At 47.4% G+C, this 14880-nt stretch overlaps 1 protein-coding gene across 2 annotated transcripts; it reads right to left on the bottom strand.

The window, feature by feature from the left end:
* Positions 1 to 254: 254 nt before the first annotated feature.
* SPEGNB (SPEG neighbor) lies at positions 255 to 14356 on the bottom strand. 2 transcript variants are annotated; one of them, XM_081213779.1, is made up of 5 exons: positions 14255 to 14356; positions 6534 to 6667; positions 2947 to 3254; positions 1821 to 1962; positions 255 to 887 (listed from the first exon to the last, which is right to left on the bottom strand). In XM_081213779.1, the coding sequence occupies exons 2-5, from the start codon at positions 6665 to 6667 to the stop codon at positions 749 to 751; spliced, it is 723 nt and encodes a 240-aa protein (XP_081069905.1). In that variant the 5' UTR covers positions 14255 to 14356; the 3' UTR covers positions 255 to 748. The 2 variants fall into 2 exon arrangements, with proteins under 2 accessions (XP_081069905.1, XP_081069904.1); XM_081213778.1 differs by lacking the exon at positions 14255 to 14356 and adding an exon at positions 7358 to 7468.
* Between the last annotated feature and the right edge of the window lie 524 nt (positions 14357 to 14880).

A 14880-nucleotide genomic window follows, 5' to 3' on the forward strand; every position in this document is an offset into this window, starting at 1 on the left:
GACAAACTAAAACCCCATTCAGATCCAGACCTAGAAATTACGATGAGCAAGGATCAGATAATGTGCCTAGATAACGTGGCACAGACGAAAGTTTGGATGAGCCCCTATTCTCTGAACCAACAGAACCCTGCTAATATCTGAGAAAGAAAGAAAAAAGCTAGAAACTCTTCCCACACCCCACCTTTGCAGCACACAAATGAGATTCCCAGGTTTTTAATTTCCTGCTGATAAATTGCATTTAGCACACACAAGTCCTCTGTACAACCAGCTGGTTTTATTTAGTTCATATAGCAAGAAAACAGGTCAGGAAGAATCTGGAGGCTTCTGGGATGGTTCACAATCTCTGAAGTGCTGGGGGAAAGCGGGTGCTGCCGATGGGAGGACTGCACAGCCCCTCTGCGTCCTTGGAGTGGAGGCATTTCAGCGATGGCTGCACAAAATGGTTAGCCTGCAAGGAGATGGGACCCACCTGCCCAAGAAATGGATTCAGCCCTGGAGCACAGTGGGGAACTCTTGCCAGGAAAGGTATGACAGAATGACATTGGCGAGAGCCAAAGGGGCAATGAGAGAAGGACTCCCTATTGCATCTTAGGGGGGACAGGACAGGATATCCCTACAGCGCCATTGCAGGGCTTAATTTGCTTTCCCCAGTCATCTCTCCAGGACAATGGCCCTGGACCGTACTTTGCAATGACAGAGAGTTTCTTTTTTAGGGGGAACTGTACAGGAGGCAGGGGGAGGCAGGAGCTCAGATCACATCAAGGCGTGCAAAAGACTGGTCCATGCCCAGGCTGTTCTCCACAAAGACCTCGTACTTCCCAGCATCCGCCGGCGACACCTTTTTGATGGTGAGAGTTGTTGAGTCACTGCCGATGTTATAGTATATGCTGCAGGGAAGGGAAAGGTGGAAATCTCAAGTCAGGGCCCTTAGAGGCAGATGGTGTTGGGACACAAAGCAGAAGCTGCTAAACTGACCCATGGACCGCTGGCAGTCCATCAATTCCATTTGGATGAGGCTGACAAACTGGGCTGCAGAACCAGCAAATATACAGCCTTGCACTTGATTTATTTTATTTTATTTTTGACAATGGAGGTCAAGGCTGTTTTAACCTGGGCTGGACTTATCAAAAAGAAGGGCCCATGATTTTTATATTATGGCACTGGAACAGTCTACTAATTCTGTCCCCCATAACAAAATACTAATTAAAAACACCTTTCTTGATGGCCTGACCTAAAGTCTGTTTTTAAAATGCAGTGCTGGCTTTGAGAATGGTACTGATGCTGCAGTGGGGAAAAAAGTTTGCTGAGGGGCTGCAAAACTGAAGAATTTCAGAATGACTGCAATTATAGATGCTGATCTTTCTCTCACTTCCTCCCCATTAACTACTAGGCAAGGAAGCCCTGATCTTTGATGCTTTTAGCTCTGCCAGGTCAGTTCCATCCTGGTCCAACACAAATGAGAACACAGGAATCAACAGGACTTGTGTTAAATGAAGAAATCACACTTATCCTGACCATCACCGAAAACTCAACACACGTGTCCATTGATTCCTACACATTAAGGTCCTCTATAATAACCAGAAGAACTACGTGCTTCCTTTTTCTTTCTTTCAAAAAGGAAAGCTTATGTTATCGCGTTCCCCATGCAAGAATTCAAGCTATTGCATCAGCCCTGTTGATTTGAACATGAACTAGTAGCGCTTATGGAATCAGGAAAGAAAGGGGTGGGGGACCTGGTTCTTGGGCTCCCCTTGCTGCCCACCTGCCCAAGCAGTGTTGGTGCTATGAAGCTTATTACACCAGTGGTGAATTTCACTCACCGATCGTCCTCTTCAATATCCTCGCCATCCTTGGCCCAGCCAACATCAGGTGCGGGCTCCCCACTGATGTGGGCTGTCAGGTTGACTGTGCTGCCTTTCTTGGCTTTTGTGCTGTCTGGGCCCTTCTGAATCTTGGCAGGCACTGCAGAGGGAGAGAGCAGGTGAGATCAGAAGAAGGGCCCTTCCTTAGCCATCTTTTGCCAAGCGGACTTGTAGCAGAATCCTCTGCTAGGGCATGAGGACCTAATGCTGGGGCTGCGAGTTTTGTTATGGTGCTGTGTCCTGTTCCAGGTGTTCTAGAATTTCTATCAGATGGCCACGGAATATCTTCCAGTTATTTACTTGGCAAACCCTGTTGCACCATAGGTATACTTTGGCAAACGAGGTAAAGAAATAAATTCCTACAAAGGAGCTCTCCAGGTACCAGGTTCACTGTAGAACAGAAGTTGAGAGTCAGAACAATTTCTTGTTATGCAGGTTTTTGTATACTGTGCAGGGATACAGACTTTTCAGTTTCCCCAGCTGCTGTGTAGGGGTTTAGGGATTGGGGGGGAGCAGTACACGTTCGTTTGCAGGGATTAGATTCATTGAATAATCACACACAAAAAGCAACCCCTATTTCTGACTAACGCATCTCCTTCCAACCCATGCCTAGAGGCAGTAGGTGTTGTGAAAGGAGACTGCCTTCTTGGGCCCCAGTCTCGGGGATTAGCCTCCTTTCCTGATGACTGACTAAACTATCCTGAGTTGCCATCAGAGGGTTCCCCCTGCCTTTCTTCTCTTCCTTCGGGTCTGGCATCATAGCTAGGTAGGGCCACGATGAGATCTAGAAGGGAGGAAGAAGGCTACGTCTTGGCCGAGGCATGGCTAAAGTTAGAAGGGGCTTGGCTTTCTCTACGCAAGACACAAGGCTATGAATAGAAATGGGCAGGGAATGGGGGGGGGGGCGATGACTTGAAGGAGCAGAGCAGAGAGTGCCATTACCTTCCCCTCCTGAGATGTGCCAAATTGAGATCTCCCCGTAATGAGGAACTTTGCAAGAATGGCTTGGCTTCCCAGGGGATGTGCGTGGCTAAGTTTAGAAGGGGTGTGTGGCTATGTAAGGAAGGGAGGCAGGCCGTATTACCTTCCACGAGGAGACGTGCCGAGTCGAAGCACTCTCCGAAGGGGTTCTTCACGGAGATGGTGTACTTGCCCAGGTCAGGAAGGCCAGCGTCACGGACCACCAAGGCGACGATGTCTGGGTCCTCAAAGACATAGCGGTACTTGGGCCCGTCCTTGAGTTCCGCACCATCTTTGGACCAGCGGATGAAGGGGTCGGGGAAGGCACTAATGCGACACTCCAGCTTGGCTGCGCTCCCCTCGATCAGCATCACGTCCGTGAGGTTCTTCAGCACCCGCGGGGGGCCCTTCTCCTTCATTTCCTTGCGGGACCTGGTAGTGGAGAGGAGGGGGTTAAGCAGCAGGCCTTTAAGGCTCCTCTTGGAGCTCCTCTCCCCCATGAATGAGGTGGCAAAGTGCTCTGCCTCTCATGGTACCCAGGGCCAAACCAGACAGAGATCGGAAGAACAGCAGGAGATAACAGCAGCCGCCGCCAGCTGTGACACAACTGGGCAGCCTGGAAGGAGCAGCCAACCCCTGACCAGCCTGCCAACCACTCAGAACCACATGTTATCAAGCTGCAGCTAATTAATCAACTATATTATGATAGTAAATGCTCTGTGGCTAAATGGCTAGAATCTGATTGACTGGGGAAATGGGGCATTCCAGCAGAATTCTTCTTACTCAATCCCTCTTCTCCTCAGCTCCACAGAATTGATAAAAACAAGTAAAATCAATGAAGAAAACATAGTCATTGGCTTATATTTTGATGTTGGAGTTACCTCCTTAAACTGAATAGCTGCTGCACCCTTTTTTGTGCCAATAGTTTCAAGGCAAATGAGAGTGGTGAGCAAGAGTGGTGGGAGTTTTGGGTGCTTCCAAGGCTGTCGCTATTTTGCACACAAGAGTCAACTGCGTGCCAGAAAATTCAGATTGTGCAATTGATGTGGATTTAGCTCTCTGGTGCAACAAACCCACTTCCAATAAAATAAAACCAGGTTGTTATTATTATTATTGTTAGGGAAGTGACAAGAAAATGTACTAGAAAGCATGGGATAACAATTCCTTGACATGGCATCATGTAACCTCCCTGCAAACAAATCAAAATGAATGCTAAATAAACAGCCAATGCCATATAAGCTGCTCACAAACTTTGTGCAACCAAATCCGAATGAATCCTCAATGACGAGGTTGCTAGTAGTTCAGAAACTGGATTGAATGGAGGAGCTGAGGTGTGAACCTGATTTTCTTGCACAAAGATCACCTGGTGGTTAGACTATGGCTGTGTATTCATTACCATTTACTCTGGCTCCAGTGCGCTCCAGTGCACCGCTGGTGTTTGAAGCCCTCAGCACATGATGTTAGCCACAATTCATGTCTATCCTGTAGTTTCTGGAGAAATTCTGCTGTTGGATGCATTTTCCCTCAAAACCATTTTCCATCCGATTTGCAAGCATAAGCCAAGGTTAAGATGAGGTACCAACATGCGAGACACCCATGGCATGCACAGACGACTGTTTCATTGGATCGGAGTTTGGTGGGTGTGTTGCAGACGCAGGAAAACCAAAGAGGTAATGCACATCAGGTGAAGGCATCCCTGCATACTCTCTGGTGTGTACAGCAATGTGCAGAAGTGGCTAGAAACGCAGCAGGGGGAAATGACTTCACTGCATTTGAAGGTGCTAATGCTTATGCCTGATCTTTATTGAGGCGATTTGTTTGTGGCAGTAGCTATATGGCAATGGGCATTCATCCTGATTTACTTCGGAGGGGTGTGTGCATCTTTCTGTTAACAATACATTAAGCCCACACTTTACAGTGTACTTCCTAACCACAAAAGACACTTATTTTAAAAAGTGGGTATGTTGTGCTACAGCAACATAGCACTGTCATTGTGTAAACTTCTGTATGTGCCTCAATCCTTCCTGCAAGATGCTGACTGTGTTGAGGCCACCTGAGTCAGGGCTCATCCAGACTTCCTTTTGTGCTATGTTTCTAGTCACGTGTACGTGCTTTAAACCTCCTTGTCTGAGCCCCCCCCTTTTTTTGCTGTGGTTCTTCCCCTGTGAAAGCCTGCTCTTTAGCACTAAATTGGAGCAAACAGCAATCCACGGAAACTCCAAATGGCTGGTTGTTCCAATTCAGCATTAAAGAGCAAGTTTTCCTGGGGAAATTGGGGGAGGGGGGCAAAACCCCCACAGCCGCTCTCATATATGGAGTTTTAAAATGTTGACATGTGCCTAGAAAGCAGACGGCAAAAGGTAAGTGTAGATGAGCCCTAAATGTGCTGCCAGGAGTGCTACATTATAAGTATTTCAGTTAAATGGGAGAGCAAGGGAGAAACTATCCCAGTGAAGCAAGGCATCTGTCCACCTTCTTTCCATCTCCAAAGTTCCCCTTTTCCATGAAGTTTTGGAATCTTTATGCAGCCAAACTTCCCAATTCCAGACAACATTTTGGGCTGTAATAAGAATGGCAGAGTCCAAACCTGCAGTTCTCACACGTGCTGAAGTTTGTTTTCCCCCTCATTGCTACATGCCTAAAGCCAGTCCTCTGTTGCCTTGTCTTCCAGATCACCTGCTGCCTCCCCAAAGTCTCTGGCTGCTTCTCTCACCTCCTCCTTGGTTTTTGCCCTTCTCACTCATCCATCTCATGACTGCCGCCTCTTGCACCCTCTTCCACTGCACAGCTATATTTTGGAACCACCACAGCTTCTCAAAATACTGCTCAGGTTGCCCTTTGTGTCTTCATGAGCACACTCTAACCCTTATTTATTTGCTTTATTACCCAGCGCCCAGGGAGGAGCCACAGCAATTTAAAAACTCAATATTGAAAGCAGTTTAAAACAAGTTAGAGTCAGGAGAATAAGGGTGGGTTGTCAGAAACACAGAGAGACAGATAAATATTCAAAGGTCAAGGTAAAGAGGTGTATTTTCAGAATGCGATGGGAAGTATAAAATTATGCTGTGCACACCTCTGTGGAGAGGGAACTCCAAAATTTAGGGATGCCCCACATAGAAAATGTCCTCTTCCAGGCCACCACCCCTTGAACTTCTGAGGACAGTGGAACAACCAAGGGAGCTCCCTCTGATGATTTTACCACCAAGCAAGGTCAGGGCTCTTTTACCCTTCCACTTGTGCTGGGCCACGTTTTCTGCTTGCCTTGCTCCTTTTTGAGGGAAAAGCTGCTCTTAAGTGATATATTAAGTGCTCTTAAGCGATATAACCCAGCAGCGGGGGTGGGGGGGGGCAGCAGAACAAGAGGAAGTGTGAATAGTGTATGCAGATGGGGTGGAGATGTTATGGGTTTGAGCCCCTCTGCACAGCCATACCACATACTACTGGAGACATAATCAGTCTTGAAGTTCAGTTCTACAAGTTCTCCTGCTCTGAACACTACTGGACACTACTATTACTACTACTACTACTAATAATAATAATAATACTTGGATTTTTTACCCATCCTTTACCATAGGGTGCGTTGCAACAATATGAACACGCAAGATGAAAACCAGTTAAAACGATTTACCACCAGAAGAGCAGGGTGGACCCATTCTTGGGTGTCAAAAGCCCTGATCACAGTCCCGTCCTCCCACCTGCTATCCCCCTCACCTGTGCCCACGATAGGAAGCCTGGATGCGGATGGCAGCATTCTGCACCTGAGGGTCATTTATGTCCAGGGAAAATCCTGCAGGGGGAGGGGCTGCAGCACCTGCTGCTGGTTTCTTGGGTGCAGCTTTTGACATCTGTGGGGAGATGAAGGAGTAGCAGGTTCAGTATTGGGGGCGGGGGAGAGAGGGAGAGAAACAGGCTCCTACATAGCACAACAGAGTCCAACCCTCTTCCTTCCTGCTTCCACCCAGCGCCAGTACCACTCTAACATGAGACACACCAACCACCTCAAGAGGACCCATGCTGTCTTGCTCCATGTATACAACAGCAAAGACACCTCAGTGAGTGTCATTTTCACTCTTCCGGGGCAAATCAGTCCAGACCCACTGAAGTGGGATGAGAGTAAAGTTGTGCTTTCGCCCACACCCTCATTATTATATCTCCAGTTTTAGACACACCCTGGTGAGGGTCACAGCATAGAGTTGGAAGAGACCATGACAGTCATCTTGTCCAACCCCTGCAATGAAGGGATCTTTTGCCCAATGTGGGGCTCAAACCAATGACCCTGAGATTAAGAGTCTCCTGCTCTACCAACTGAGCCATGGAAGAGGTTGTCCAGCTGGTGAGCAGCTGAGCCGTTCTGTTTTGATCCATGTCTTTCATGGAAGGATGAGGTACCTCAGACAAGGAGAGTTAAGAGGCAGCTCTCCCAATCCCCAAGCCATGTCCCGAGGTAGGGTGTTGTTGGAGCATGTGGTAGGGCTGGGACAGGGCAGGAGTTCTCAGGGGCCCCCTTCTCTGCTGATGAGCTTGAGCTCTCTTACCGTAGACAGCACCAATGCAGCTCCGCTGTGTTGGAAAAGGCCACAGGCCCCTCATCCCACCCAAATTTATATCTCTGCAGGGAAGAAGCCAGGTCTGCCCATGCCCACAGCTGCATTCCTGCCCTGACGTCTCCTTCTTTGGCCGGGGGGGTGCGTCCCCCCTGCCCAGACGGGAATCCTGGGCGCTCCCTTATATAGCCTGTTGCCAGCTACCTGTGAGAATTGGGGCTGCACTGATTGCAGCCCGGTGCTGTGTAATCACATTGACCAGCCCAGAGGGACCCAGATGGAGCAGCTGCAACCATTCCTGCCCTCTGGCTGAGAGACAGAGTGGCAGGGTGAGGCTCCACTGTCTGGGCTGTTCCCAACGCACACACTGCCTTAGGAGGACTGGAAGGGATGAGAACAGTTTGGAGTAGCAAGCAACAGGATCAGAGGATATCCCAAGAGTTGGGAAGAGCTGGAGCTTTGCTCGGATGAGCGGATATTGTATTGTCAGTACAAGCTGCTCAAGTGGATCATCCACAGTCGTCACAATGAACCCTTTTGGTATACTCAAAACACCCTCATCCAGGGAGGAACAAATCTATCCTTTTTAATTTCCCTCAGTTCCTCATTTCCACCATCTTAAATTCAGTTTGCCACATTTTCTGTATCAGTACGTGAATTTGCTCTCGCACCAAATCCAACAGCATTTTAACACTTGATTCATTTCCAATTTTGGCTAACATACAATGTTTCGCTATTGTGTTTTTATATGTCATTTTTCACTAATAAGTGCATTTTTCTTTACACTATCCCTGAGTATATGCATATATTTTCTCCTAACTCATAGCATTTTTGTACATCACCTTTGGGTGGAGAACCTCACCACAAAGTTCAGGGAAAGATGGCTGTGTTTTGTTTTGCATGTTGTTACAGGAAATGCAAATTAAATAGGTTTGTCTTAAAATGTAAACAGAAGCAAAATTCTCCGCCATCCCTATGACACCAGCCAGTAGTTCACCTAATGCTGCACACATCTCCAAATCATATAATAAGGAGTGAAATTAAGCAGACTACATATGGATTCACACAGAAAAATAGGAGCGTCCACCAAAAGCAGTTATGTCCGTTGTTGGTGAACACACTCCCCAATATCTCCTGTGGAATTCTCCAGCAAAACGTTTTACCTCAGGCATGACTATAACTTTTTGATGAAATGGACTATAGTCCATGAATACTTAGGCCAAAATAAAGCTCTTAATCCTTAAAATGCCCCTGGATTCAGTTGCTTTTTGCTGAGACGGATGTACCTATTTATGTATACTTCTGACACGCAGTTGTCCTACATAGTATGGAAGATATTTAGCACTTTTTTAAACGGAAGAAAAGGGGGCCTGTGAAAAGAGAATAACGGGGAGAAGTCACCTGTTTGATTTCTGCATTTCCGGTGGTAGTTACTGGCATAGGATCAAGGCCAAGGACAACTTGGAAGCCCTGGTTGTGCTGAAGCAGTTATGTGACTGTACAGTACAGCAGGAGATGCCAGTGTGGTGCTTGCCAATGCACAGGTGCCCACAGAGGCCTTCCGTGGCACTGCAGGATCCTCCTCCCCACTGAAATTAGGTTAGGAAGAAACTTTCCATTGTCTTGGTTGTGGTGTGTGGGTGTGTGTGTGGTGCCCAAGACACTTCCTTTTCTTCTTTTATCTAAATATTTTTTTATTAAGTTTTACATAGTACATTTCAATTTAAACATATCATTCACCTTCTCCAGCTTGCAAATGTGTCCACAGGCCCCAGAATGCTGGCCAACTCTACTGTACAGAAATCTTTATGTATTTATTCAATCCACATTCCAAGTAGGCCCATTTGACCATGAGGTCCTGAAGCAGTTTAACTGCACTGACATGCTCAGGAGTAGACAGAATGCTGATTAGCCTTGTTATCCATCTTCGTTTCATTTCTGAATGGAAAGGTAGGATATGCTATTAATTTAAATTAAAAGGTGGCACTGGTTATTATTTTTTCAACCAATAAAATAATAACGTCCCCAGAAATTGCTGCCCACTTGTTTCGCAGCAGGGACTATGATGTCACCTCTTGGGGCTCTAATCCACACCCAGGCTCTATTTGCCAATCCTCTGTGTGCCAAATAAATAAGCTTTTCCCATTCCGAGAGAAACCCACCAAATGAGCTGAGCAGAGAAAGAGGTGGGTCACACTGATTAGCATGCATGACTGAGGGTTAAAAGGCCATTTCAATTGGGGGGGGGGAATAGATTTCCTTTACAGTGGTACCTCAGGTTACATACGCTTCAGGTTACAGACTCCGCTAACCCAGAAATAGTGCTTCAGGTTAAGAACTTTGCTTCAGGATAAGAACAGAAATCGGGCTCCGGCGGCGCAGCGGCAGCAGGAGGCCCCATTAGCTAAAGTGGTGCTTCAGGTTAAGAACAGTTTCAGGTTAAGTACGGACCTCCGGAACGAATTAAGTACTTAACCTGAGGTACCACTGTATTATGCTATCAAAAGGACACAAAATAGTGAGCTAGCTTTTGAGTCCACTGGAAGAACTCATCTTCAAGCTAGACGTTGAGCAAAAGTAGTTTTTTTGTGGGGGGGATAGGAGGAGAAAAGGCAGACTTGGTATTGCAACCATAATCAGTTGGTAGAGCATGAGACTCTTAATCTCAGGGTCGTGTGTTTGAGCCCCATGTTGGGCAAAAGATTCCTGCATTGCAAGCGGTTGGACTAGATGACCCTCGTGGTCCCTTCCAACTCTATGATTCTATGTCTGCTTTGGCCAATTATTCATTTTTGTTGTATAATCTTGAAGAGATGTGGCTATGGTGGTTATCATGAAGAGCTCCTGCAGTTCAGAATTTATCACTACACCACGGAAAGTCCCAATGCTATTAAAATGTTAGTTTATTAAAATACTAGTTTGACGTGCAAGACAGGAAATCTGTTTCCCTTGTTGTAGATATTGATCCTCCCTGTAGCTTCTTTTTAAAATGTTTAATTTCCTTGTTAACATGGGTTATATTATGTCCTGATTAGATCTGATCTTTAATTAAATATTTTTTTTAAAAAACACACAAAACCCTGTTTATTTCAAGATTCTTATAAAGGGTTCCACCATCATAGCATGTTTTCCACATTGTCTTTTTCTGAACACTGCTGCCTTGCTTTGGAGTTTAGTATTTATTTAACTTCTGCTATAGAGCTGCAGCAATAGCACATCTCCTCAGTTGCCTGGTTTCAAGCCTGGGAAAGCTTCTTCCATACCACTTCTGTGCAGCTACTTCTGTTTATTTCAATTGTACAATTGGCTGCCAAAGGTGGATGTGCTTTGAACCACAGCCCAGTTGTCCCTACAGCCCAGTTGTCCTGATAGGGAAAGTAGGTTGAATGTGGATTATCCAGAGCAGGAGCGCAGTTGTATAAACCCAAATATTCTGCTCAGTTATTATTACTATTATTGTTGTTGATGATGCCACATTTCTTATTTACTTAGCGCCATCAATAAGTGGGGTACAGAGTCCAGGTTAGGGCCCCAACTGTCTATGTTCTGTGCATAACTCAAGCACTGCTAGGAATTGTTTCTTTTTGTTTTCCAATGTATTTCTTATCAGTAAAATGATAAAATGGAGGATGAGTAACCAGGGAAAGACCATTTATTGTAAAGAGGCATGGTCAGAGTTCAAGGACACATTCCAGCCAGACAAGTAAGATGAGGTGAGTGGCCTAAGGGGAGTGGTCTGAGGAGGGGCAGATAGGGAGACCTGAAGGATTGCATTCAACCCCCAGACATGAGGTTCTCCACAGCTGGCCAATGCCAAAAAGAAAGTGATAGTCTTTAAGGTGCCACAAGACTGCAACAGACTCGCATGCAGGGGCGCCGACTTATAAAAAATATTGGGGGGGCCCATACCGGGGTCCTGCCGCTGGTTCGCTCGGGTAGCCGGGAGAACGCAGTTTGAGGTGGCGGTGTTGGGGAGAGACCCTCGCTCAGGGCGCCACTAGACTTGGCGGCCGGCGGCCTATCTGGGGGGTTTTGGAGCGTATTTCGGCGGAGCGATTGGGGAGGAGGGGGCTTGTTGCCGGATTCTTCAGCTGGGCTGGAGATCCGCTGCTGGGGGGTCCCTGGGCCGAGTTGTGAGCACGGCCTGCTGAAGGGAGATCCAGCCGATTGCGCGACGGGGACGGCCGGGGCTCTCCGGCTAGGGCACGCGGCTGGCTGGCTGGCGAGGGAGCAGGTGGGGAGGAGGCGGGGGTCCTCACTCTCTTAGGAAACGCACCCGCGCGCCCGATTGCCACGAAGTCCGAAGGGTGCGTGTGTGGAATTAAAAAGCAAAAACGAGATACGGGCAGGGCAGGCAAAGAGTTTTCCGCAAGAGGATGGAGGGCAGGTTGAAGAGAAAATCACTCAAGATGAGACAGTCAAATCAGCCATGATAAAATGGGCTCAGGATATTGGGTATAACATCATGTTTGAGGACTGGGAAAGGTTATGGACCACCGGAATGAAATTCACGGCATGTAATGCCTTGAAGGAAAATATTATGAAAATGATTTATAGGTGGTACATGACCCCAGTCAAGCTTGCAAAAATATATCACCTGTCTGATAATAAATGTTGGAAATGTAAGGAGGCTGAAGGGACATTCTTTCACCTCTGGTGGACTTGTCCAAAAGTGAAGGCCTTCTGGGAAATGATCTATAATGAGTTAAAAAAGGTATTTAAGTATACCTTTCCCAAGAAACCAGAGGCCTTCCTCTTGGGCATTGTTGGCCAGAAAGTGTTAAAGAAGGATAGAACTTTCTTTATGTATGCAACTACAGCAGCAAGAATACTTATCGCAAAATATTGGAAGACACAAGATTTGCCCACACTGGAAGAGTGGCAGACGCAATTGATGGACTACATGGAACTGGCTGAAATGACTGGCAGAATCCGAGATTTGGGAGAAGAAACAACGGAAGAGGACTGGAAAAAATTTAAGGACTATTTACAAAAACAATATAAGTTGTATGAATGTTAAAAATTTACACGATTCGGAAACTATAGCTTCAGCAATTAGATTTGGGAAACAGGAAATTATATTTTAAGTAAGAAAAGGTCAAAATCTAAGGTAATACTATGTTTAATTTAAGATATAAGTAACTGATGAAAAGTATGTTAAATTTAGAGGTATAGTATTTGAAAAGTACAAAATAAGGTACGAAACAAGGTAATAATTTGCTGATATCTTTATTATAAAGAATGCAGGGTAAGGGAGATGCGAGGAAGTCCAGTTAGTTATATAAAAAATGTGTTGAATGGTTGGTTTTCTTTTCTTCTTTTTCTTTTTTTCTTTTTCTTGTTCTTTTACTTTTTTCTTCAGTGTATGTTTCTAACTTTGTATTTGAAACCTTAATAAAATATTTATAAAAAAAGAAGAAGAGAAAATCCTTTCGCTTTTCTGGGGCTCAGGGAAGTCTCAGAGCCGGAGGTTGGGGAAGGGACCCCCTTTGCTCTGCCCTCTTCTCCAGTCTTAGATTCGCATGGGGGTCCCCGCCCGAGCTTGCCTGGCCACCGGGCCACACAAGGGCCGCGCTCTACGCGGCGCACCTTGCTAGCCGCGCAGCTGTCCTCCGCGGCTGCGGAGCGGCCCTGCGCCGGTGCCCAGCCCCTCTGGGTGCCCGCTGCGCTGCCAATGACAAGCGGGCGATGTCGCGGGCGGGGAAAGCGTCGCTTTCTTTCCCGATCCTTCATCCTCCCAGTCTTCCAGCCCTTTTTTGGGTTGGAAGCTCGTCTCGTTCGCCCTTCTCCTTTCTTCACCCTGCGCGCAATTTTCCTCCCTCGTCTCCCTCCCCATTTCTCCTTCCTTCCTGACTGACTGACTGACGGGCTTGGGCTCGGGCTCAGGCTCGGGCTCGGGCTGCGGGTCGGGCTCAGGCTCAGGCTCGGGCTCGGGCAGCCACAGCGTCGGCGGTGTTGGCGATCGGCGGCGCGGGGGGATGGCCCCCCCGGGGGAGCCGGCGCTGCTCAATGGGGTTGCCAAGGAGACAGGCCGGCCGCCCCCCTCCCCCGGCCCGGCGCCCCCCGCCGCGCTGGTGCCCTATAAAAGCCGCGGACGCGCCAAGCGTCGACAGGCAGAGCCAGCGCGGCGGCGGCGCTCTGCTGGAGGGGCGCTCGAGATTATTGGGGGGGCTGAGCCCCCCCAAACGAATTATTGAGGGGGCTCGGGCCCCCTCAAGCCCCATGGAGTCGGCGCCTATGCTCGCATGGCCACATCTTTGGACTGCCGATTGGCTACAATATCTGACTGATTATGCATTTTCCTTCACGTTTAACCTGATAAAAGAATTTGGATTATGCTTTAGGACTTGTATTCTAGTCTCACAGCTTCTGCATAGCTACTTTGGTACTCGCTAGTATGATGTCTGTTTTAAAAGAGAAACCTGAAGGACGTACAGTAGTAGCTCGAGTGTCCCTGGGGAGTTAGTGAGGTGTCAAGTGCACTATAGTTTCCAGAATGGCATCCATCCCGGAATGTGAGAGAATGTTCTAACAGCAGCAACCTGGGCTTGGGAGAAGGATCTCCAATTTCTTATCCCAGTAGTTTGGGGTTTCTCTCTCTCTCTCTCTCTCTCTCTCTCACACACACACACACACACACGTTGTTGCGAGGAAACGAACAAGCAGTTCTGACCTCAGTACTGCAACATAAATTACAACAGAACCCATGAAGCTGTCTTATACAGAGTCAGACCACTGGTCAGTCTATGTAACTCAGGATTCAATGTGTTGACCAGCAGCGGTTGTGGCTCTCCAGGGTTTGAGGCAGGAGTCTTTTCCAGACCTACACCTCCCTGCTTCCCTAGCAGTAATAAATAAATAAATGCAATAATGAATTAAAGAACTTACAAATGTGCTGCCCTTTCAGCAAACTCTGAATCAGCTGCCTGAGAGGAAGTTTTGCTCGGCCTACTAGTACAGCCATCCCGGACTCTAGCACTGGTGAGTCAGTCAGTGAAAACTGAAGGCGTCAATCCCCCCCCCCCCCTTTGCCAGGGAGGGGACTTTATCTATCTTTTAGGGCAGTGCCTATTCAGTCAGGAATCTTTCTATCCCCATCTGAGGTTTATGCTGAATTTCTAGCGGCAGTTTCAGGAAGAGTAGAAGCTGCAGACCGATGTGTCAGGGATAGGTGGGGAAAATGGCGCCCCTCATATTGTTGTTGTTGGATGTGGGAGCTGGAGGCCAATTGGTCAGGAGTGATGGGAGTTGTAGTCCAGCAATATCTGGGACGGAGGGAGGGAGGGAGGGGGAGAGAGAGAGAGCCTTCTCCTTTTCTTTAGAGAAAGGAATGGAGCTAATTAACTGGGTGAGGGTTGAGGTTTTTTTATATATTTACACACACACACACAATCCTTTCTCCAAAGAAAGGAGAAGGGGCTCTTTATCTACTCCCACTCCCTTGTGAACAGCTAAGAAGGAAGGCTTTGGAAAAAACCCTTACAAAGCTGAGCGCTGCTGAAGTGCTTCAGGAG

The sequence above is a fragment of the Podarcis bocagei genome (assembly GCF_964188305.1).
Source record: "Podarcis bocagei genome assembly, chromosome: 1".
Taxonomy (NCBI): Eukaryota; Metazoa; Chordata; class Lepidosauria; order Squamata; family Lacertidae; genus Podarcis; species Podarcis bocagei.